Source organism: Solea senegalensis, linkage group LG7 (genome assembly GCF_019176455.1).
Source record: "Solea senegalensis isolate Sse05_10M linkage group LG7, IFAPA_SoseM_1, whole genome shotgun sequence".
NCBI classification, from domain to species: Eukaryota; Metazoa; Chordata; class Actinopteri; order Pleuronectiformes; family Soleidae; genus Solea; species Solea senegalensis.
The window spans coordinates 10,848,049-10,871,537 of record NC_058027.1 but is presented as its reverse complement, the minus strand read 5'-3'; the positions used below and the strand labels follow the sequence as shown (position 1 = coordinate 10,871,537).

Below are 23,489 nucleotides of genomic sequence, written 5' to 3'. Positions count from 1 at the left end.
ACATCAGTTGTTCTTTTCCCCAGAATTTCATATACTGTATGTCAGCAAGTAAGTATATTCTGGCTAGGGATTTGACAGAATGTTATTTGGAAGTGTTTGATTGAAGTATTGATTCATGTGGTTCTTATGAATGACAGATTAAAGAAGCATCACCCTACTGAGTCACTGAGTCACAAGACTCCAGACTTTTGTGGGTTCAATCTGTAGTTTTTTCTTTTCTACAAAAATACAGGTCACGTCAGCTGTTTTAGATCGTATGAGTGTGCATATGATGGAAAGTTTTGGGCCGCCAAGCTCCTGTAGTTCCCACAATGACTTTGGGATTTCATTTTGTCTTCTCCTGCTCAGTGTTCAGTCAAATGTCTTAAATGACAGGTTTCATTCATCATGCATATTAAAGCCCTTGACACAACATTTGTAATATTGGGCTGTATCAATAAAAATAAATAAATTAGAGTCAGTTTTTACATTTCTGAAATTTGGTATCAATTTAGTAATGCCATACCACCATAAAGACTGGAAACAGAGTGGCGACAGTCTGGTAACAAGATCCGCCCTCCAACCCCTCTAAAAATAACCAACTGACACTGAATGTTTGCTAAATCCGTTCATCAATCAGAGTTTAAACAAAAATGGTCTTTGTGGACACATGTAGGACCTATATACTTATATCTCTGTCAAATGTGCCTTGTCGCTATATATGGGTCATGTGGGGAACAGATTTGTTTCCCTCAACAACAAGGAAGGTAAATCAAAGTGCAGAGTGTTTGACAGCCATAGCTACACAACAACAATTTGTATTTAACTGCACAAAGCTACTGAATGTCCCCCATGGAAGATGTTTTATTCTGGAGCTGGTCCTCTCGGGAAGTGAGGCACCAACACGGCTGCCTACATGGTGAACGTGAAGGCTCTTGTTTGTTCCCTCTCTCCCTCCCTCTGCGGAGACGTTAGTGCTGAGTGAAAACCACATGCCACAACCACACTCTTTTACTGCTGCATACTCCCAGTCTCACGCCCAGTTTAACACAGAAAAAAATACTCTATAGTTCCTAATGTTTCCTCCCCTCCTCTCCTCCTTTATCTCAGTGTTGTTCACCATAATTTAATCTGCCTAACTGACATACTGCATATTGTAGTTAGGTTGTTTATTTAGGTGATAAAAATAGCAGGAAGCATTTACACTATATTCTGTATAGCTTGCGTTTTTAGTCCGTCTTGGTGGTGAAATTGTAGACTAATCTTTACATAACATGTAATTGTGTGTTCTATATTGCATTCTTTAAATATGTAGGCGTCCCGCAAAGTCAAAAATATTTCATCCTCTGTTGTCTTCTCTTTTCTCACAAACCCTTTTCCCAAGCTCTGTTTCTTGATATGATGACTTTACGATCTGTATGATTGGCCTATGCTGAATGAAACATCTGTAAGTAAGAGCTTGACTTTCATTTACATGCATTTCTGGCAGCCACTCTTTGGCAATCTTAATAGATTAAGTCTAACTTTATTGAAGCTGGCTCCCTCGACACAGCTCACGCCATAGCCTCAGAGAGAAAATCAATGTTCATGACTTTAAAATGAAGAGAATCTGTCTACTAGATTTGAAGTACAATGCCTTCAGAAACTTTCCAAACCCTATAGTGTCCTGGAAAGTGCCACTCTGAATACAAAGTAAAATGGGTTTTGTAGTTGACAACTTACACAGCTTCGATTTTCCTCTCACTTTATTTCAAAAACGTTTTCCTATTCAAATACATGCAATTCGTGGCTGGAATTACTGCTCTGGTGTTTCTCAGATGTGTCTTTGCATGCTTGTAGAATTTGGATATTTTTTAAGCTGTTACATTTGTCTCCAGCTGAATGGGGAGCCTCTTTGAACAGTTATCTTCAACTCACTGCAGAGACCTTGAAAGAGATTCATTCAAGTCTGTTTTGTCTCAAACACTCAACCTCATTCACACATTGTCTTAATGAAGCGCTTCTTTTTTGTGCTGTGACTATAATTCTCTTCTTGTCAGTTGTAGCTTCTTACCCCAAAACCTGCAATGCTTAAATATCTATTTTTCTTGATCTGATAGTTCAGATGTTGTTGAAGTGAGGTTGTCAGGCACATTATCAACACTGACTTTGCCGAGCGCCTTTGCCGAGCGCTCTTACTGATAACATGGCTGTCAGCAGAGACAGAATGAAGATTTTATCGGTCCGATACCAGTCAAAATCACCGGATCAGATTTTGGACAGATAAAAATGTAAAATTCGATACCATCCAAAAATATATATATTACATGCTTCACTATGCACTGACTAAAAATGTAAATATTAAATAGTAAAACATTTTAGCTGGGAGAACAATATTTGCTACACAAATGTCTTTGAAATGATTCAGTGTGTTGTGTTGTCTAAAATGAAATGTGTGATATTGTTCACAAAAAAGTGGTATTGTCTCATCTCTAGGTAGCAGTAGTGGAGCGACCAGTCCTGTGTACCATGATGAAAAATCACAGATTTTCTGTGTACTCTGGTATGGGTGAAAGAGTGGTTTACAGTCTACAGCCATAAAATGCTGTTCAAATCTAAAACTTTATTAATCCCCTTAGGATTAATAAAGTAGCACCCAGAGAGCAATTGGGTACCTTGCTTAGGGGTACCCTAGCCCTTTTGACCTGCTGGGGTCTTGAACCAGCAACTCTCTAGTTACAAGCCAAGTTCCCTTTCCACTTGGCCACGGGCTGCCGAACTGCGAGAAGAAAACAACAGACATACAAGTAAGATATCATAGTCCTAAGCAGGTGTACATTTTCTCAGGTGAGACTTAAGTGGTTCCATTTTTTGTTTTTCTCTCTGTGCTTGATGGCAGCCATGCTATCAATGAGAGCAAATTCCCAGTGCCCAGGCTTATTCACAAAAATGACAGCTTGCTCAGCAGTGTGCTCAGCAAAGTCAGTGTTGATAATGGATCCATAGAAATGAATTTTGAAGTTTTGAAGTGCCAGTATTTGCTGCTGAATTTCCACATCATCTCGTCACAGGTCGAGAAAAGAGAAATAAGGGAATTTTCTCCCATACAAAAACACACATAATGCTACTCATTACATCTATTATTTTGCCATCTCACCAAGCTGCTGCCATGTTTCACTTCTTCTGGTTGTCACTTCATGGCTTTTATGTAGCATTAACTTGAGAATTTTACCACTTATTGGTTAAGATTTTTTTATCAAAAGGACTCTGACTCTTGCCCTGTTGACTGCTGCAGGCACTGTTTTGTTTTTGCTGCTTGTTTCGAGGGCTGGCACTAAGAAGAATATGAAACTGTAGACTAGTTTTTCATAATGGAGCAGAATACTGTTCCACAAAATTCCACTGTAGTGTCTGTAATTTCTGTAAATTCTTTGAACCAAAGGGATGATATAACAAGTCCACAGACTATTAGGTTTTGTGATATAAAGGTAGGAGTAACACGACATTATGGTACATTGGCTTGGCAATATTTGCTGACTCTTCCTATTCCACTCAGTTCACTCATCACATCCTAATTGGGTTTAGGTGTGAAAACAAATATTCACCATGACTGTGGTGAAGTTTTGGTGATTTGTTATTTTTTTATTCTGAAAGGTTCAATCTTGGTCTTCTCAGACCATAACACATCTTCCCATGTGAATGTCTTCAGTAGTGGATTGTGGACTTGAAATGAAAGCGTATACATTGGTTAGTAACAATGAAATTCAATTCATGCTTTAGATGCTCATCATGAATTTACAGTAGAATTCAACTGAATATCACAGGAACAGCTAAACATATACACTAAAGTTAATCATAGTCACCAGAGCAATAATTCAACTTTTTAATAATAGGTGTACACACACATTATAGTCAGAATATGGTAGTTTATTTTATTACTTTTTTACATTTTGAGAGCAGCGGAAAAGGCTATTAAATGATGTATATCTTATCATCTTGGTTGGACTTTCTTTATATGACAAAAACCTATGGTTTTGTGGACTATATTTCAACTGAAATGAGCACAAGTTAACAAAATAATTCAGGTTACATAAAATGTAGACAAGATTTAATGCAAACTGAATGCAAACTTGATATAATGTGTTACTCCAGGCAACAATTTAAATGGTAACTCCCTTAAAACATGTCACCATACCATTTTTAATTAAATTGTTGTTGAAAAATGAAAAAAAGGAAATGTATTTATGTATTTATCACAAAATGTATCGTGATGAAACTAAGCCAACACTTGTATGTTTGTGTCTTCATGAAAAGATTCATAAGTGAATTATAGAACTTTTATTTTATCACAGATAAGTAAAAAAAATAAAATAAAAGTGGATTTGGAATCTTTTTTGCCTTTAATTTGATTTTTATGCATTGTTTTCATTTCAGCACTACTCAGTACTGGATTTACTTTCATTCTCATGTTTTTTTCAAACCTGTGCTACATTTACAATAAACACTAAGGTTTTCTTGCTATGATGATGATTGATCTAAATATATCCCCAAACACCTCACAGTGGCTGATGTCACAAGCCATTAGCTCCTGGTAACACTAATTTCCACATGGCAGTAACTAACACTCATGAAAAGGCTTTTGTTGCAGTGATTGCTGTGCCCTTTGCAAGCTTCTGCTCCATAACTCCCACTCCACTCACACACACTCCCTACCTTGTTCTGTGAAGGGAGATCACGGAAGAGGTTACTCATTCACTATTTAAATTTGATGTAACTAAAGTGTTCAAGCCTTGTAATTAGTCAGCATTTAAGTTGTTGTGTCCATGAGAAACAGGTCACACTGCAGACATTCTGCTGTTATTGATGAAAAAAACTGTTTCCAAGTGTAACACTTATACCCACAGAGTCTATACTCTGAGCCAAGTAGAAAACTTTTAAATATATGTGTATATAGATATTCATGTATATCTACAAACAGTATATGCAAACCTTGCCTGAAGTTGCTGATTTCCTGTTTGGGATAAAATAATCCACACCAGCATGTCTCTTTCCGACCATGTCTGTATTTTAACGCATCTCCAGTGCAGACCCTCGTTTCCCTCCTCCTCTGATTGAGATGTTTTAGACTGTGTTACTGAGGCTTTTTAGGTTTGGATTGTTCAGCATTTCCAACACTTTGCAGCTCTCTGCTCACTCTGCTGACACCCCATGCGTTTAAGTGCACAAGCTGCGTTATAAACACCAGACCTAACATAAACACAGTTCGTGGCCCACTCTGTTGCTTTTATATAACCTTTAACCCCACACTGCTCCTGGCAGCATGCAGATAGGTGTGAATGGAATGTGTTAGATAATTTGCTGTAAACAGATGTGCTGTATGGATGTTTGTCAAAGGGTCAATGGCAAGAAATGTAGTGTTAAGTCATGAAGACTAGAAAAGTGCAATATCAATACCAACCATTTGCCTTTTACAGCCTGAAGCCTTCACTCACACTGTATTTAAAACCTAACACATTTAGTTTTACCATGTTATGGTCAGTATGTGTGGTGGTTGCAGTTTATTTCATTTGTGAGGTTTATGTCAGATAAGATATCAAATGCAGTATGTGTAGAAAACATCTTTTGAGATTGGGCTGAGTCAACAAATCACACACATTACAAATTACTTGCATGCACATATACACATGCACTGTTCATCATAAACATGGATGAGTTACTACTTCAGCGTTCCGGCTATTTGGTGGCCACTGCAGTGACTGTTTTTACCTGAAAGGAAAGCAACATGACCACAAAGAGTGGCAAAACAACGCCAAAGGGCTGTAACTAAAACATAAGCCCATGTTTGATGCTGGCGTGAGACAGTGGTAGTCAAATGCATTTTTGAAGTACTTTAAGACATGGATAAATAAAGGGATGGAGGTCAAAAGTTCTCCTTTTGTCCTTGTCTTCCCATCTAGCTCTATAATATAATTAACAGTCACAGTTTGTCACTGGGGAGTTCACAAGGTACTTATTTACTGCCACAGTTTGTGGATTAGTTTCCAGGGAAACAAAAGCTGCCAGAAGTCACAAGGCATACGACGGCTGACACTTATGTTTGCTTCCTTTAGTGGAGGATAATGTTACAAAACAAGTTGAAGAGTGTTGTTGACAGAAGCCTGTTAGCTCTCAGGGACTCTGTGATTTCTGATGGTTTTGTTATAAATTCTAAAACTTTTTAAACCTAAAATGCGACCAAGAAATGGAGAGCTTAAAACAAACTGTGCGTTTTGCAAACTGCAGTAGAAAATCACAGTCCTTGCATTAATAACTTGGTAATTCCTTCATGAATTATTCACGAAAAGCAGCTACACTATGTTTGCTTTATAGCAGTCTAGGCCACATTATTCCTGACCTAACCTTGAATTGTTGGCACATTATTGTCTTACCAGGTTGTTATGTTTGTACTTTTCATTTTTTATTCATTAGTGCTTCGGAAGAAAAGCACATTATGTCTGATATTCCACAGTGTAACACATCTTTTTGTGAGCTGTAAATGAAAATGCATCAATGTGTTAATGCCCTGTTCACCAAGGGCCTTTTTTTTGTCATAGCGGGGAGTCTTTTTTAACAAAGGACAGTTTGGTGTTTTGTAATGTTATGAATTGCTTAAATTCCCGTGGGTAGAGTTGACACAGCAGAGCCTTTTTGCCCCCTGATGATAATGGTGATGCTAATGTCACTGGAGTGCAAGGTTGCAGTTTTGAATTCTGCCACAGGGGGCTAAGTGAGCTGTCTAGTGAGTCTGTGGAGAAATGACAGAGCTGCATGATTTTCATGTGTGGTGTAGACAAGAGCAGAATGAAAATCTAAGTAGGAAATATATATAAAACAATGTAAATTATTAAGTTATATTCAGTTTTTAAAGCATTGCTTTCCTGGTATCATCTTGGGAAATACATTTGTTTTAGATGAAACATCCATTGCAATTTAAAGCAAAACATGTATCCCACTGTGCATCTGGGCTATGAAACTCTTTAATAATTTAACTTATCTATTTTACTATTAATGGTAAAGATGACATTGGGTTACAAGAACACATCATGTCTGTTCAAAATCTGCTAAATGCTTAAATGTAAATGTAAATGTAAATGTCCAAAGCCAAAAAGCCAAAACTAAAACCTCAAACCTTCATTGTGTCCTTCAGGCCCACAAACACTCTCTAATAAATTGCATCTTATTTTGAATCTGTCTCATTTGAGTCCCACTCAAACATGATTGGAGCTGAAAGTGCACTGGCATGTTTTAGTAGGTTGTGCACTGAAAATAGTTGGTCAAAAGATGAATATGGAGGGAAGTGTTTCAAATGAAATCTTGCCGGCACATTACTTACTTCTCAGGGTGTTAAACAACTAAGGCATTGCACCTTTTGTATAAGACTGCAACAGTACATAAGTACAAAACAGTAAATTAACAGTGATTAGCATTTGGTTGTATAACCTTTGCTGCATCCCTGGAGCAGCCATGACATCGTGTGTTTGTGTTTTGGGCTCTTCTTATGTGATGTTAATCCTAAACTTAGATAGATGGATGGATAGATATGAGTATCAACCTCTGTGCATGTGTGAACAATGCTTGTGCATTGTCTTTTGCATTGTACCTCTTAGAGGTGTATCTTATGCTCCATCAGTTCAAAGAAGTTGTTCTAAAACGTTTGTTGCTCATCTTTCTTCAGTGTCCTCAGTCTGCTCAGCTGATTCATCACAGCTCACAGAGCTGTTGTTATCCTTGGTTGATCTGTCGGTTCAGTACAACAGTAGTAGTCAATTTGCTTCTGTCTGTTTTCCCAGTCTTGTTAAGGACACTTCAATTTGCTTTAGCGGCTTCGGCAATGTTTGCGCAATGACTCTGGTCGATCCCTTTCTCATCTCCAGAATGGCTTGCTTTCCTCCTATAGACATTTCTCTGGTCTTATTCATTTATCAGTTAACAACAAATGCAATCTTCATGGGAAAAACCCAGGGTTAAAACCAAGAGTCTAATTACTTAATCAAGGTTTGAACAACATACAATGTACAAAGAAACTGGCCTTGTCGTTCTTAAATGTTTTTGATGGGACTATACATTGTCCAGCTTTTTGAGCTCAGTTCACCAATTACTGTTGCTGAAAACTGCCACAGAGCAAATATGCATTTCATTCCTTTTCCTAATTATTTTTTAATATTAAAAAACACATTTCTGACCTGTTCTGAAAGGTTTGTAAGGACATGTCAATAGAAACAAAAAGACTTGAGGCCACAAATTGCACTGGTAGAGTAGTATTGAGAAAAACACTATGTGGGTTTTGTTTATTTTTAATGGGATTTTTTTTTTAATTATAGTTTACTTTAGTCACAATAAGAATCATGATCACATTATCCACATTGACTGAGAACTGAGAACGGAGAAATCTCATGTCTTCAGACATAAACAACAAAAATATCTAAAATAAATGTTGGGCAACCACAAGTCTTCAAACCTGTATCTGCCTTTGATTCCCTCCACAAGCAGATTATGTTTATTTCTTGTTTTCCTGTTTGTCTTTTTGCTGGCTTGTTTGTGAGACTTTTGATGACATTTTGTGGGAATGTAGGTGATAACCCATGGAAGAAGTGATTTGATTTTGTTGGTGATCCAGATACGGTACACCTGTTCAACTGCTTATTAATGTGAATATTTAATCAGCCAATCATATGGCAGTGACTCAATGTATTTAGGCATGTAGACAATAGACAGCCTGCTGAAGTTTAAACAGAACATCAGAATGGATCGCGCATAATCATCAGAGAAGATGCCTCGTTGATTGTTGACTTTTGCCGGTCAGGGGAGAATAGATTAAATCAAATTAAGTCTAATGGCAACTGCTCATACAACAGTCTCTTAGCAATAATAATAAAAGCAAACCAGCATGAGTAAATGTTTAAACATATGTAGAAAGTAGATGATGTGATGCTTTTTATTACTATTCATCAGGAAACATCTCCACAGGACAGCACAGCGATGAATAAACTGCTTGGTACCTGGTATCAAACATCTAGAAAGAAAAGTGATCCTGCTTTTTTCTTTGACTGCAGATTTTTATTTACCATGCACCATTGACTGTTAGCTGCTGGATCAGGACAGATCAGGTCAACCTCTACCCCAGTGCACAATTTTGATTTTATGTGGATTTTGGTAAATGGCCTGTATTTATTTAGTGCCTTACAACCTTGACAACTTGATTTGGGCTGAGGCTGCAGATACACAGCTTTCTGGCAGCTTTTCTGCCAGATGGATAGTTTGGTGACACAGAGAGAGACTAAACTAAAACTCCAAATAATGACAATATAGGACAAAACCTCACAGTCCTTGGAGAAAATCCTGTATTTGACCAATTCAACCACCCATGTAATTTATTACTCCGCTACTCTTTCTAAGTATGTGTTAGTAAGCAGTAACATTTGTTTATATAGCACATTTTCTCATATATAATCACAAAGAGTTTTACATTAAGATATTACCCCAAATTAAAAAAAATGATACATAAAATCAAGTGCAAGAATTAAAAGCAAATGATTGTAATGCTAATCATTAAATAAATATGACACAAATAGCCCAGTTGTATATTGTCAACCCCAACAAATCCCAGTTACCCAGTTTTGGACAGCAATTAAAAAAAGTGCAGTTTATCTTTTTAGGCCTTTTTGGACATTTATATCAAAACTAAGGGATTCACAATGAACTACTAGTTCTGCCTCTTTTTTTAAGTTTTGTACTAGACATTGCACAAAGCTTGCATACACACCAAAAAACGCTTTTAACGATGTTAACATTAGATCAAACATCTGCTGTCCAGTTAGTTTGAATAGGCCATGTCAGGCCTTGTATTGCATACTGCTGTTTAAAGTTTTCATGAGCTTTGGGATTGAACAAGGTACCATAAGAAAGATGGAGCTCACCAGACGCAACGACTGCCTCATACACAGTAACACACTCAGCTGATGTGGCACATCTCCGGGGACATTAGTGCTGTTATCTCCCTGGTGCTCTTGCTCTCCTGGATCAAACAGGTCTGCCTACACGTGGCCACCTGTCTGAACACTCCTCTGATTAGATTACTCACAGTGGGATTTCAGCCTTGTTTTTGTGTGTGCATGTGTTTTGATGTGATTAATCTGAATTCTTGTCTATTAATAGATTGTGAAGTTAATTTAAGCAAGGTAGCACTGAGTGAAGTAAACACAGATTATTACACTTGTACAGATTCATCTAGATTAGATCATGTTCAATCGTTGTACAAATGAATTCACTGCATCTCATTTGTCCAAACAGTTGACACATCCATTGACAAAATAAATGCGTAGCAATTGCAATTTCAAAGATACTGATTCGTTAAATATCATGTGAATACCATATATTTGGATATTCACCCATATGCATCGTGGCACTGAGGAATCTATTATGGACTCATTTCAGAAGACAGCAGGATTCAGTTTCACGTGGTGAATATAATCTGTGTAATGAATAAGGCCAACGGAACAATGGGGCCATTTGGGAGCCAAAGTTGTATTTCAGACACTACATGCGTTTCAGTCTTAACAGCAAAACAATACAGTGGAATTGATATTCACCAATCAGAGTTAATGATTTATCTTATATGTCATATGACAATAATATGTCTCTGTTTCTGTTTGGGGGGGCGGGGGGGTGCGTGTACAGTAGTAACAAAATATGATTTTCACTATTTAAGCAATGACTTAGCTGTGAACAAGTATCACTAGGCTTTCCCCTCTATAAAATAGTTTTTGTGTTAAACCTGTAATCCAAATCATTGGCATGGGGGGGGACTCGTTGAGTGGGAGTAATGTATTTTATAAGCCTATCAAGTACCTGCCTTGATGTTATCACAGTGGGGGTGACGTGCACATGCCCCACAGTGTGTTTCTGCATGTGTGAGATGTGTGCTTGTGTCAGTAAAATGGATGGATACATTTACAGCCGAGTCTCACCCCCCACCCCCCACTGGTTCTTTCCTCCCTGAGGGATTTTTCTTCCCTTCATGTCCATAAATACATGTCCACACAGACAGCCTATTTGTCTGTTCTTGGGCCACATTTGACTGGCAAGCAGGGTAATAACCTTCTCGCTAGGACGGATTAGCAGCAGAATGCAAATCATAGCTATGTCACACCTGCATACATCATGTTTGCAGGTGCCAGGGGTTTTGTGCTAGGACAGAGATCAGAATTGGTCATGAAGCAGCTGACACCCCATATGGCAGAAATGTTTGATGAATGGATGGGAGATATTGATGAAGATGAATAGATGAAGGTATTTATAGCTGAAAAATTCGTGGCAGATTTGAAGGATTTCCTCAGACAGGTTGGAAGTGTTTTTCACAGACTGACTAATGCTGCATCCGGATGTCATTTCCTTGTCAATAAGTAAAGTGGAAAAAAATGAAACCATCATTATGTCAGAGATACTGATTGTTTGCCTTTGTCATAATTGATCATTGGCCATGAGTAATTATATCCCTTGAACTGGACTAATGAGAAAGCCACAAGGTGTGAATAATGGATTCCACTCTTCCACAGCTCTATCTTGTTCACAGCTTCGTTATGCTAATCACTAGCCTGCTACCATTATTTATAAGCACTCTGTGACATATGAGTCTATTAACCATTAACCATTAACCTAGATGTTGTTTGCCATAAAATGTGTTGAACTGAATTTTCACAACTTGTAAGGTAATGTATTTATTTACTGCATTACTGCGACTGTCCCACACACGACAATGACTCAGCACATCTGTTATAAGGACGGAGTCACCTTGTATTTTGCAGGTTGAATCACATCAATTTTTTGGCTGCATTATTCATTTTAAATAGAGAAAATTAGGAAACAAAACATACAATGTTGTATACATACAGATTCTCGTACACATGATTGTTGGGGTATTTTATTAGAAATATGAAAGATAAAAGAAAATGGCCTCATAACATTATTTATTTGTGATAAATTAAAATTCTGAATATGTCTGTTAATCTCAAACATACATTAAAAAGGTCACTGCTTTCCACACTGCACCCCTTGAAGTATTATAAATCTGCAGTGACACACTTGGCCTCATTTGTAAATCAACGTGCTGATAGTCAAGTCATATTTTAACACTCAAAATGCTTCTAATTAGCACTAATCACACACATTTAGCTGATTAGGTTATTTTGAAAGCCACAGTCTCAGGTACCTTGTATGTCTGCTTCCTGAGGTCTGACTGTTCATATCTTCTGTTTTACCCCAGAAAAGCACAACAGACAGCTCTAGATGAGGCAACTAAAAGTTATGAATTTTTCTCATATTTTTGTTCTTCACATTTTCACCACAAACTGGGCTTGAGCTAGTGTTTCTACAGCATTCACAACTTAAGAGACCTTAAATAAGATATAATATATAATAGATATAATATAGGCATAATTAATTCATCCACTCTATCCTCCACATGAGGGTCGCTGGAGCCAATCCCAGCTGACACAGGGCAAAAGGTGGGGGTACACGCTGGAGCCACTATTCACTCACACATTCACACCACACATTCAATTTAGAGTGTCCAATTAACCTGTGCAGGTTTTCGGACTGTGGGAGGAAACAGCAGAACCCGGAGAAAACCCTCATGCACACAGGGAGAACATGCAAACTCCATGCAGAAAGGTTTTTTTTGCAGCAAGGCAACCGTGCAAGCTACTAAATATACACAATTTTTTTGGCTTTAACTTGTCACTTTGATGTTAAAACCAATTGCACAGTATAATGTTGACAGAAAAATGACACCATCTGCACCCGTATTGGTCCATGTGAGCTTTAGTTTCACTATTTTATTCTCTAGGCCCCCAGGCCTCAGTTTTGCGGAAAAATGTAGACTCGATTTATGGCACAAAGGAAATGCATTACCCAGTCCATGACCAAAACAATTAGGAGGATAGCTTTTGCCTGGTATCTCTCCCCAGTGATGGAATTGGCAGACGGTGAAATAGTTGAAATAAGAAAAATATTTCAATCTTGTAAGAGAAATAGAATCTCATCAATGCAGGTGAAATAGGAGAGTGATAAAGAGATAAAAACAAAGGGGAACCTCTGAGCTGTGAGACTTAAGAGGCTTCAAAATTGACATGCAGTTTCTTTTCCTTTTGTTTAGTAAAAAATTGTATTACTAGATATGTAACTCAATGTTTTAGCCACTGAATCAAACATTCCCCTGCTTATGTAACATCTTAAGTATATGTTCTACACTTTTCTCATCATCTGTAAAGTTTGTGACTAACGAGGAAACAGTAAACCAGCTGGTTTAGCTAAAAATGCAGATTTTCTCCAGGGGCAGTTTCCAGCTGGAAAAAAACCTGAAACAGGCATATATTATGCGATCCTTTTGTTAAATGGCTAAAATCTGTTTTACCTTGTGTCCCTGGCACTATATTCAGTGAAAGCGTGAAAGAGCTTTGTATGACTTAATTGCATTTTAAACGCGCATATAACAATAGGTGGATCACATGCTTTTCATATTTAATTGCTTTGTTTTTTGACTAGTGTAAAATCCCCTTATTAAATTCTTATATGACTTAAATATTTAACTTAATAGCAGTAATTAATTCCTACCCACCATGTGAAGGCGTTAAGACACATCCAGCTGTGATGACCATGTTATGAATCATTTGCATTTAATTCTCTGGCTTTGTGGATTATTCATGCATGATGGCTAATGTGTGCTTTTATTAAAAAAAAAACATTCATTTTTTTAATTTGCCATTGTTTGGCTGTCCTCCTCGCTGTGTTACCTTGTGATTTACAGCACAATCTGGTCTAAACAGGGGTGAGAGTGTGCGGGTAAGAAATCAGTTGGATTCAAAATGAACATCTTCACATTTTATTTAAATACAGGTTACATGGTCGAGGTTGTAATACAGCCATGCTAGAGAAACCAGATGTATACTTTGGTAGATTGACACACAGCTAAGGTCATACTTTTAGTGCATCTATAGACAGTTTCCTTTAGTGTTCTGTTGTCACTGTGCATCAAAAAAAATGCTGTTATTTGCTACATACTGAAAATAATAAAGACAAAAAGATATATCATCCCATTGTGTTTTGCATTTACAAAGAGACTAACAATTGAGATGATGTGCTGTTACAGCATGTTTTATTGAAGTACTACCATTGCTTATGCATTATTCATTGTTCATCCAGTATATACCCCTTTCACCAATAAGGTAGTCGGTGTCTTGATGCATCGCTTTGGGTTTTATTGTACCTAAATCTCCTCTTTGTCAGCAAAGCAAATCTTGAGTCGACTCAGTTGGGTATCACATGTTTATTTCCCTCTAGAGCTGTTGTTATTAATCATTATGGCTCAGTTTCAGAAATGATTTTTGATGTCATGCTGTTGTAAAAATGCACTTTTAGTCATCTCATTGACCTCCCACACAGCTGCTGTAGTTGTGGAAGTTGATGTCCTGACAGCACCTGAGCATAGCAAATCCTGGTCACCATGTGATATTTTAGTCTGCACATTATTCATGGTCAGGAATTGACAGGAGATTTTGTTTAGTCCAACAGTGAAGCAGTTCTTCAAGGGCTATTAGAACCTGCTTGAAGTGCATTTATAACACGCCAAATGATGAACAAGCTTTAATTCCACCTTGGATGAGAGAACGCATTTTTTTCTAATGATGAGGAAACAATGTTAGATTACTGAATACTGAATATCTGCACTATATAAATGACTTTTGGAGGATACTAGGAAAAAAATATTGTCATATCTTGATATCATATTATATGTTTTAACCAAAACATTTTAAATTAATGTAATTACCATGAGAAATATGATTTGTTACTTTTGGAAAATTGCATCATTTTCTGTGAAGGTTCTGGTTAAATTTATTATTTCACAATATTTATATAATATAAAATGATTCAATTTAAATTTGGTCTTATATATTAGCAAACTATCACTGAGTTTAAGCTTAAGCATGTCTTTATCTAAAACATGCTTAAGCCTGGTGCAATAGACCTTTTTCACAGCAGATATTTGTTGACATGAAATAGGTCAAGCACCGTTTTTTCATGCTATTGTTCAAGTAGAAGGCTAGGTCACACTGAATACTTGACACTTTTCTTCAAAAACAAACCTTCCCATATTTTCTTGATGTATTCTCTATTGTGACAGTAACGCAAAGGTGATAGAGAATTATGCTGCATGGTCATTATTGCTTTGCTAAAACAACAAATGCAGTTTGGTGGCCCAAAGAATGTTGCACAGTATTGTAATATGAAGAACAAAAGCTGCTCTTACCCTCTGTATTACAGGTTCGTATCCGGGAATGGATGCCCAGACTCACAGTGCTGCTGTAACCCTGCTTTATAAACCCTGAACACACTATTTAAAGAAAACAAGTTGCCTTGAAAGAGACATATATACAGATTTGAAACATCCCAAAATAGCATCAAATTACAAGTGTGAAGTGGAACATTTTTTGTGATGTTGCATAAGCTTAACAGCTCTAAATAATTTGTCAGTCTCGCCGTTCTCACATATGCTAATATCGATGCTCTGTGCGCACTACAGTTTTCCTTGTAGTCAGTTTTGTCACTTAGTGTAGATATTCATAGGAGACTCATATTCCAGCTTTAGACAATGGAACCCAAGCTTGTCTCCTACCCCCTTTTGCCTGCATGGAGAACAGAGTGCAGTGTGTCTGACACATCAGTCCATTTGCATCCTTATTTCACATCACACCAATTCATAAAGTACTTTAAACCCTCAGATTAATGTCATCATGGTGTGTATCATGTTTCTTTGCTGCAAAAAAAACCCTCTTTTTTCCAGCTGTGCACAGTATTTATACATGCTGAGGACATCAAAGCTGCTGCTCAGTACTTAAACAAGGTCTTAATGATGCAGAACCTCGTGTTTGAGGAACTGGTTAAGTGCTAAGGGCTAAGTTAAGGGCTAAGGTTTGATTGTGGTGAGGTTGAGGTTAGGGATAGGCATTAACAAACACTTTGTTTAGTGTTTAGTGAGTGTCCAAATGAATGGAAGTCAATGTAGTGCCCTAAGAAGAATACCTGCACAAACCTGTGTGTTTGTGCTTGAGAACAAATGTTTGCATTTGGCGGTAGAGTTGTGCTTGTGTTGCAGTGGATGTTTTATTAGATAACATGATTGAATGACTGGGTGTTGGGCTTTCCTGCTGCAAGTTTGAACCATGTGTACATATGACATGTAGTTTACGGTCCCTACTGTGTATGGAGCATGTGTGAATGAGCATACACAGGGTGTAACATTGTCTTCAGAAAACTTGATTCAACTGTATCTTTGATGACATGACAGCACATCTCAATCGCCCCCTAGTGGCTGGCTGCAATATCAGTCCTAAATTCAACCTCCTCCATCATCACCAACACAATTCACGATTCAAACAAAAATTGTAAATCACTCAGTACATTAACATGAGATTAGAAAAAAAACAACATTATTGTGTCAATCAAAAAAATGCATGTAAACATGTTAGTACTTACATTTCCCAGAGTTGGACTAGCACACCCAGATAATGCAATTGGGACACGGATTTTATTCATTACAGTATAACCTTGTGTTGGATGAGGTTTCAGGTAACAGGGTGATCCAGTCAATAGTGGTACCGAGTCACATTTTTGCTCCAAGGCCGTTGCATACATGCAGGAGACGAAACAGAAATCCATTAAGTACTTGATATAGTCGAGTCCATACCGTACTGCAGCTTTGAAACCTCCTTTACTCATATAGCCACTGACCCAGATGGCGAGCAGGTTGTGGAGAGAATGCAGTTATATTGTGTTAATATCAGCAGCACTGCACACTTCCTACTGTTTATATGGAAAACACACTTTAGGTGAGTAGTTTGAAATGTGGACATCTGTGCCAAATGCAGCTACACATACACTGTAGTCCAGTACCAGAGGGATAGAGGAAGAGAAGAACATAACTGAAGTCAAGCGTGCAGAGAGCAGTCTGGGTTTTGTGCAAGAACAACCTCTGCATGTGCAATGAGATCCAGGCAAGAGGCAGAGAATAGAGGAGGAGGACACTGTAGCGCGAGTACAGCAGCCTTCTCAGCACTGATATGTTAACAACACACCACGTTCTCTGTGTGTCGGTGTTTGCACATACAGTATACTGTGTGTATGTGTGCGTGTGTTTGTGCATGTGTTATCTGGTAGATGTAAGGGTATGATTGGCGTGTGCATGAGGGAGGATTGGACTGAAAGATACTGATTGGTTGTGCTCACTTGTAGGGTGTGGCTTGAATATGAATGACTGCTCCTGCCTTTTGCACTACCAGGTTTAGGGGACAGTTACCGAGGAGGGATGGGGTGTTTGAGAATGTGTGTGTGAAGGGGAAAGCGTCAGAGCTCATGAGAGAAGAGAGGAAAGAAAAGGGGAGGGGAGAAACAGAGAGGAAAAGAGAACAGGATCATGTGAAGAGAAAGAGGGAGGGAGCTTCAGGCAGCAAGGCTGGACGAGCGCTCAAACACTGCAGTCTCTCTTTAGCTTCTCCTCTCTCTGCTTGTCTCTCTTTCTCACTTCTTCTTCTTCTTCCTGTGCTTCTTGGCCATGACCCCGGTGGACACATTGATTTCCTTGCCTACCTAGAGAAGAGGAGATAAATGGTGTAGCGGAGGAGGGAGAGACGAGAAGAGGGGACCCTGCACACTTTGCCTCACTGATGAGAGTCTGGAAATGAATTAACCGCCGACAGCACAGAGGGGAAGCGCAAAGAGTGGCTCAGAGTCAGGTGCAGGAAGAAAATAAGAGCGGGTTGAAGAGGGGGATTTGTGGGATGTGGAGAGAGTAATCTCTTGTCACTTTTTAGACACAAACAGGACAAGTTAGAGCAGAGGCAGGATATTTTGCAATTAGGGAGACTAATTCCAGAAGCTAAAGGAAGGTCCACTCACACACATTATTCATCCTTTCTTCTTTCTTTTCACTCTTCCTGTCCAGTTCCTAACACCATCCTTCCATCACATTCTTTTTTGTTATTGAGCTTTTTTTCTTATTTTTTTTTGCATGTCAACAAAGCACATCAACAGCCACAGCTACACACTGAACACACATGTTCAGCGTGTGTGTTGTTTGATCTGTTACTGAGTAAAAGAAGTTGATTGGCCAGAGCAGGGTGCTGTTACCTCCCAGTGCAGAGCTCCTACTCAGGATTTTATCACAAGACCAGGTAGGATGTTTCTGGATCATTTTGCTGACCCAAAGCAGCTGGAGCAGTCGAGTTGAAGCCCTCCAGTCGGTTACCTTGTTGAACTGTAACAAGATGAAACTGCCAACCAGCTTATCTTTAAAGAGCATGGCACCTGTGTTTGAGGGATTACAGAGGGGGAAACAGTTATGTGCAGATGTGTATGTGTGTGTTGGGATTATGTCCTAAATACACAGCATTATACAGGTGTTGCAGCATGATTATGCAAGGTCTCCTGCTGAATATAGTGACACTATAGGATTAAAGACAGGAACTCAAGTGAAGGGGATGGTGACATTATCTTTGACTGATTAACTCAGAGCAAATGTGATCACGCTTGAGATTTTATTAAATCAGCAGTTCTGGGATTTGACAAGGGTCATAATTATTTTTGAGCTTGGAAACTTGGAAAAAGCAGGAACATCACTGAACTCATCTCTCAGTCCTCGGTGGAGTAATTTCTGTCCTTCACTGTGGACTTTGCCCCGACCAGAAATACTCAGAGTGACTATTAAAGCTCTTCCAACTTCCATAATGAGACGCTCGAGCACAGATGAGACTCCGTACCGGCGTAGTCCGTCCTTGGACAGTAAACCTGACTCGCCACCATTCACGTCTGGGTTTCATCGCTTCAGTGGAGAGTTTGAATATAAGCGGCCGCCGTTTGCGTTTGGTTTCCACACAACAAAGGGGCCGCAATCATCCAAGGGGCGCTATGCCCAGGGGAAGAAGTATGTGGTGTTTTACCTGGACCTCTCCTTCATATTCCTCCTAGAACTGCGGCGTTGCAGGATGGCTGAGGGTTGCATGATGGCCCTGCGATATGGAATGGTCTTCTTCAATCTTCTATTCTGGGTGAGTGCATCAAACATTAGTTTCATCTCTCAGTGTGTGTGAATAGATGTTTTGCTCTCTTGACTTTTACATTTTTTTCTCTCGCTGTTATTTTCTTTTCTTGTTTGGAGGGAACTCGGATGTTTGTGCATGTAACCAGAGTGATGATGTGAGAGGAGTAAGGAGGGGGTGTGTGAGAAAGACACCAATCATGCATTTAGATCATGTGTACAAAGCTCACTGTGTGGGTGATTCAAGCTTTCTCTATTCCCTATACAGTACTCCAAGTGTGGGTGTACATCGCATTGTTTGCTGTGTTAAGCTTTGGCATATTTAGAGCTGGCATTGTGAGTTTACTAGTTAATCACAATGTAACCAGCACAGCACTGTTTTGCAGCAGCCACCAAGGCATTTGCTGTCAATCTGCTCTATCTGGCTAATCACATAGGTTTGCTGGCGGGTGCTAGACCTCTGGTTTTTGTCTGTCGGCCTGTTTCTGTCAGTCCCACTCTAATAGCCCCACAACAGATTTTCCTTTGCACTGCAAAGCCTATCGGGCTCCCCAGTGCTTCTCATTTAAGGATCTCGATCTAGTGCCAAAGAAGTGATGCTGGCTTCTGCTGTTACCTTTCCAGTATTATTTTCATTTTTCATACATCCGTTCTTACACGCCTGAGACAGGTCCTTCTATGCTGAAATGCGATCTTGTTACCAAGATGCAATCTCCCTCAAGGAATGAGTGACCTCTTCACCTCCACATTTTGTCAGCTATAAACTGCTGACTGGAGGGGGCAAAGCAGTTTTTATTAGTGACTTACATTGGTGTGTGCGTGCGTGCGTGCTTGTGTGCGTGTCGCCCCTGGGATACATATTGGCCACTTGACCACAACAGGATGTAACTCTCTTCTTCTGCGAAGCCAATCATGTTATCAACCTCCAGGTAAGAACAGAGGAGCTCTTCAAGTATAAAGCTTGTCATTGAAAATAATGCATTTGAGTTTAAGTGGTAGCTGCTGGCAGACACCAATGTTGACACCATTTCACCGGCGATGTACAAACTGTTACATGACAATTGCTTCATTCTGGTCCAGCTTTTTTCCATTTCATTTTAAAGGTGTCATGTGGAAAATTAGTGACATTTAATGACGAGGCAGCAGACTGCAACATAGGGAGGGCTCCTCCAATCACTTTCCCAAGTGCATCAGGAAACTATGGTGGGCTTTGCATACCAGAAAAACTCTTTCACGACTCTCCTCTGTAATGTACATTAGGAGACAGATGACTCAGAAGCAGGCAAGACAAAGGCTTTAGTCCAGTTAAAAATTCAAATGCTTAAATCCCGAGGGTAGACAAGGTCATAAACAGTAAGACAGTCAAAAACCAGGTAAACAAGCCAGACAAGGGCAAGAACAAAAAAGTAGAACACGAAGATTAAGAACACGAGAGAAAGAGCTATGCACACTAGGGAAACAAAGACAATATGGGGAAGACATGTGCTGAATGCTGGGCTATATATACACAGGTTGACCAGGTGAAAACAACAGGGACAGGAAGTGGGCATGGTCAGGTAAATGGTGAGAAAATAAAACAAAGGCCAGGTACAGGAAGTGGAAATCAGCACCAGGGCCAAGTACCAAAATAAAACAGACACTAAAAAAACAACAACCCACACATGATTAAGACAGAACCCTGACATCTTCACTCTATCACTGTCTTTGACTTTTCTCCTTATTCTTCCTGTTGGTGTTTGCATTGGGTTTAATGTGGGCAGAGCTTATAGTTGGTGTATAAGCATGGTTTGAAGAAATGGCAGCCTCCATAAAGCAAAGTTCTTCCTTATATATAAAAGTTTTCTTCCTAGGCCACATAAACCAAACAGTTTTTATTTTATAGCGATTAACTACCCACACAAACATGCTTAAGGGCAGTAAATTCAATGTCGTCCAACAAAGCCTCTTGAATGTTAAATAGTGGACCTTTAAGAAGTTGACTTCCTATGTCACTACATACAAGATGTGAGACCAGTTAAGACACCATATTGAGGCAGAAAAAAACCCCAACAACAAATAAATAAACCACAGGTTTCTGGGCTTGCAGCAGTGAGTCGCTGTCCTAATCCCGATTCCACTTTCTCGATATTGAGATCACACATACTTTCTGAGGAGGGAAGTCAGTCCAAAAACTTCCCATGGATCCCATGTTAAACGGTCAGTCCTGTTTGAAATTGACAGAACATTTTGTACACACATCTTGAACTGAAAATGCAGTAAAGCAATATTTTTCAGTCAGAGTTGATGTGATTATATATTGCACATGCATTAAAACAGCCAGGCAGCACCAGACTCCTGATTTCTGCACAAATTGGTCAGTCAGAGAATTGCTGATTTACCAAAATAAGAAAGTGGAGTGGTTAAGTACAGTGCGGATGGAATTGGACGCAGAGACCGCGGTCAAAATGCGAGAGCGCAGCATGAGACTGCAAGCAATTGTTATGTTTTTTCATTGATCCCACATCAAGAAATTATAACAGTTCTTATGATTTCAAAATACTCTTCAATAAGGAGAAAATATAAATTTTATTGGTTCCATGAGTTATTTACACCCCCTTAAACTAGCATCAAATGAAGACCTAACCCTTTTACGAGAAATGGAGAATAATTTGAGTCTGTTCAAAAATCTTTATTTGCCTTCAGAGGGCAATTCAAGTGCTCATGCTGCAGACCAGTCATAAAAACAAACTTTAGAAAGTTATACAAAACAGTAGGCTGGATTTCAGCTGTTTTACAACATGTCAAAATTTATTTTTTAGTAAAGAACTGTCTAATTAATCCATTATGAAAATGGTAATTGCACATAATTGAATTTGTGTATTGTGAAATGAAGAGGCATAGTTCTTTTACAAGTCAAAGTACTAAAAATACCTCATTCTGATGGCATCAGTCCAACAACTCTCAGTGAAATTGTTCCTCATCTCAAATACTTAATCATCTTTTCTGGTTCCCTCAGATTTCGTAAGGAAGATTTTTAGTTACCTGGCAACAGATGCTTTGCTGATAGTCAATAGTCCATTACTTTCACAAGCGTTCCCTTAAGCCATGGAAACTCCATTAAACCACCATTTAAAAGACCAAATCTTAAGTTGCACTTAATGATGGCTCATCTGAAACCTGCCATTAAATATTCACATCACAATTCACCATCTTTCTGACAGAAAGATGTAAAGTCCTTATTTAGATGCCATCAAAGTATTGAGACTGCTCTTATCAAGGTCTTGAATCACATTAAATTCAGCATCAACTCTGGATAAGTCACTGTCCTCATATTAAAGCTCACTCCTGCCTTTGTCTCTGTCGATCGCAACATATTGATAGATAGACTAGAGCACTGTGTTGTTGTTTCATAGGCTGGTTTCACACTTAATTCATGTGTTACTGGTATCTGCAGCACACGAGCTGCGCACATCTCACCACAAAACATTTATTGATATTTGTTCGCAGTTTCTGCATCTTTATCTGACGCATATGTCACAAACACAACATGTCCTTTTCCTGTTTGTAAATACAAGCGCTCTCGGGTTTCACTTTCCTGATTCCATTCATTTGCAACAGTGTATTTATTTAAGCGCTATTATGAAATGTAAGCAGCACAAACAGATGCACAGTTTCTTACTGGAGAGCCCTGCTATTTAACTGAGTACAGAGGAGTATTTTGAGTATATAAAAAAGTCTGTTTTATGATTTTCATAGGCAAACTCTTTATAGAACATAGCAGAACGGACGCTCCACAGCAAGTGAGCAGGAGACGCACACTCAATGTGAACGATGCAGTGTACAGTGAAAAAAGCCGTAGCATTGTTAAAGTCATATTCCATGATAGCAACTTTTGTATGTTTGCAGATGACACTCAATCATACAGTATAGTTGTGTCACAAAACAACCATTGGCCATTACATTTCTTGCTAAGATTATCTAAAACAATTTTCCTCCAGTTAAACAAGGACAAAATGACAATACATCATTTTATGCTAAGGAAGAAAGGCAGCATTCACTCATCAAGAAATTAATTTACTACACCAAGAAAAAAAAAATCCCTTTACTACCTCATTAATATTGCAATGATTCGAGAATGAACACCTTTATGCCAACCTCTTCTTTTCTTTTTTTACAACCACCTTTAGTTATTTATTTCTGTAATTAAATATGTTTGTGTAATATTCTTTATTGTGTGTACCTGGGTTGTCTGTATTGCTTATGCTTGTGCTGTAAAGCATTTTGGGTTGCCACTAGACAAATACATTTGCCTTGCTTTGCCCTGCCCTCATAAATCTCAATCAAAGAAGTGGGTGCACCTGAGCCTCATTTCAACTCACACAGTATTCCTTTAATGGATGTAGAATGAGAAATGTCAATACTCATT

At 38.6% G+C, this 23,489-nt stretch overlaps 1 protein-coding gene across 2 annotated transcripts in view; it reads left to right on the top strand.

Moving 5' to 3' along the window:
* Positions 1-23,489, top strand: part of tspan4a (tetraspanin 4a) — a 130,566-nt gene that overhangs the window by 3,048 nt on the left and 104,029 nt on the right. The window contains exon 2 of one of the 2 annotated variants that reach the window (XM_044030638.1): positions 19,015-19,094. In XM_044030638.1, the coding sequence (XP_043886573.1) occupies positions 19,032-19,094 (63 nt within the window). In that variant the 5' untranslated portion in view covers positions 19,015-19,031. Of the gene's footprint in view, positions 1-17,462; positions 19,095-23,489 lie in introns of those variants that run through there. The other variant, XM_044030637.1, reaches the window with a different exon arrangement.